This window comes from Buceros rhinoceros, unplaced genomic scaffold (assembly GCF_000710305.1).
Source record: "Buceros rhinoceros silvestris isolate BGI_N320 unplaced genomic scaffold, ASM71030v1 scaffold12274, whole genome shotgun sequence".
NCBI lineage: Eukaryota > Metazoa > Chordata > Aves > Bucerotiformes > Bucerotidae > Buceros > Buceros rhinoceros.
Window position 1 is genome coordinate 10,700 of NW_010410085.1, and position 1,952 is coordinate 12,651.

General features: G+C 55.1%; 1 protein-coding gene across 1 annotated transcript in view; it reads right to left on the reverse strand.

The window, feature by feature from the left end:
• The window catches only part of CCDC12 (coiled-coil domain containing 12), a gene marked incomplete at its 5' end in the record, with an annotated part of 11,672 nt that overhangs the window by 1,201 nt on the left and 8,519 nt on the right, over nucleotides 1–1,952 (reverse strand). The window contains 2 exons of the mRNA XM_010135469.1: nucleotides 510–544; nucleotides 645–706. Of these exons, the coding sequence (XP_010133771.1) occupies nucleotides 510–544; nucleotides 645–706 (97 nt within the window). The remainder of the gene's footprint in view (nucleotides 1–509; nucleotides 545–644; nucleotides 707–1,952) is intronic.

Below are 1,952 nucleotides of genomic sequence, written 5' to 3' on the forward strand. Positions count from 1 at the left end.
TCTGCCTCAGGGACAACCTCAACCTCCCCTCACACAACTGGAGGACGGTTCCTCTCGTCCTGCCGCTTGTTCCTGGGGAGCAGAGACCGACCCCCACCTCGCTGCACCCTCCTGTCAGGGAGTTGTCAGAGCCAGAAAGTCTCCCCTGAGCCAGGCTCAACCCCATCACATCCCTCAGCTACTCCTTCAGTGCACTTGTGCTCCAGACCCTGCACCAGCTCCGTTGTCCTTCTCTGGACACGCTCCAGCCCCTCGAGGTCCTTCTGGCAGTGAGGGGCCAAAACTGAACCCAGGATTTGAGGTGCAGCCTCACCAGCACCCCCAGTACAGGGGGACCATCCCTGCCCTCCTCCTGCTGGCCACATCAGTGCTGGTATAAGCCAGGATGCTGTTGGCCTTCCTGGCCCCACTGGTGGCTCATAACCCAACTCAGCCAACCTCAAGGTGATGGTAACCCACCACTGACACCAACCCCCCTGTCCCAGGAGTGGGGCTCTGCAGACACTCACCAGTCCGGCTTCCTGGGGGCCAGGTTGGCCAGATCCTAAGGAGGAAGAGGAGACACCCATGAGACCTGCAGGTGACGTTCAAGTGCTGGACGCAGACAGATGCAACCGGCACAGAGCACCTCTGAACATACGTACCACCTCATCGATGATGGGCTCTGGCTTGGCAGCTTCCAGCTGGTCCTTCACCTTGTCTTCCACTAGATGGAGGAACAGGACCAGTGTCAGCAGGATACCAAGGGGACAAGGCATAGGGAGCGCCCTGGGTTTGGTTCACAGCAGCTTTTACAAAGCTCATTTGAACACCTTTGCCTTAAGAACGCGGAACACACGAGTAAGTACATGTGGGTACACGTGTCCCTCCACCACCCCAACCCTTCTGGAGGCTCTTAAAACCATCCGGAAGTGACACAAACCCAACAACCATGAAACACCAACAACCAGAAACAGCAGCAAGACATCAGCTGGGCTCGAGTGCTCTTTTTGTGAGACCTGCAGGGATGAGTTGCCCCACAGATGTTCAAACTGGAATTTCACTCGCCACGACTCATTTTTACATCTCAGAGGAATCAAGCTCCAGCCCAGACCTTACGTAAAGGGGATAATGGTGTAGGAAACAGCCCTCCATCCTTCAGTGCTGTGCAAGGAGACACTGCAGCTCCAAAGAAAGGCTGGAAGAAAGCGCAGGTTTCACTGGAAACAGTCAAAAATGGCTGTTCCCGATTCCAAATCACACATTGGGGAAGTTTCAAACTTTGACAGAAGGTTAAAGGAAGCATGAGCTCACGCTTCCTACCTGCCTGGTCTCTGCTGTGCTCCCAAAGGCTTGAAATACCTAAAGGTATCTCAAGAGCCAGAGAACTTCCACCCTTCACCCCCCTCTCAAGAGCTGCACGAAGGCTCAGTGTGAGGAAATAGCAGACTGAACGCCCTGGACTCGTGACTAATATTTGTTTAAAGGTAACTCAAACAAAAAACATCCTTAAGAATCCTCCAGCCGGAGCTCGGCTCCTCCTGAGTATCAGTCCTTCGGTCTGGGGCTGGACCCACACCCCACTTGTGCAATGCAAGGTGTGAAGTCCCCACAGGCAAGAGAGAAGGATGAAGCAACAGGGGCCTGGCAGCAGTGGGAGAGCTCCAGCACTACCAGCACAGCAGCTCAGACATGCCAGCACCCTCCAGGGCATCAGACGCTTGTCTCCTAGGACCTAAACACCTTCAGACCAGCAAGCTGCTGCCAGAATACATCCCAGTGGCTTCTCCACTTAGGCTGGAGCAGTCAGGAACACAGAGGTGTCCAAGCCACGTGATTTTTGGGAAGGAAAGGTATAACCCACCCGTTCTGCAGCATGCTGGCTGGATGCAGAGTCCTGTGCTGGTTTATCTGTCCTCACACCCACAACGTGGGCAGCAGCCCGAGGGCGGGGATGCTGCCCCTCTTCAGCG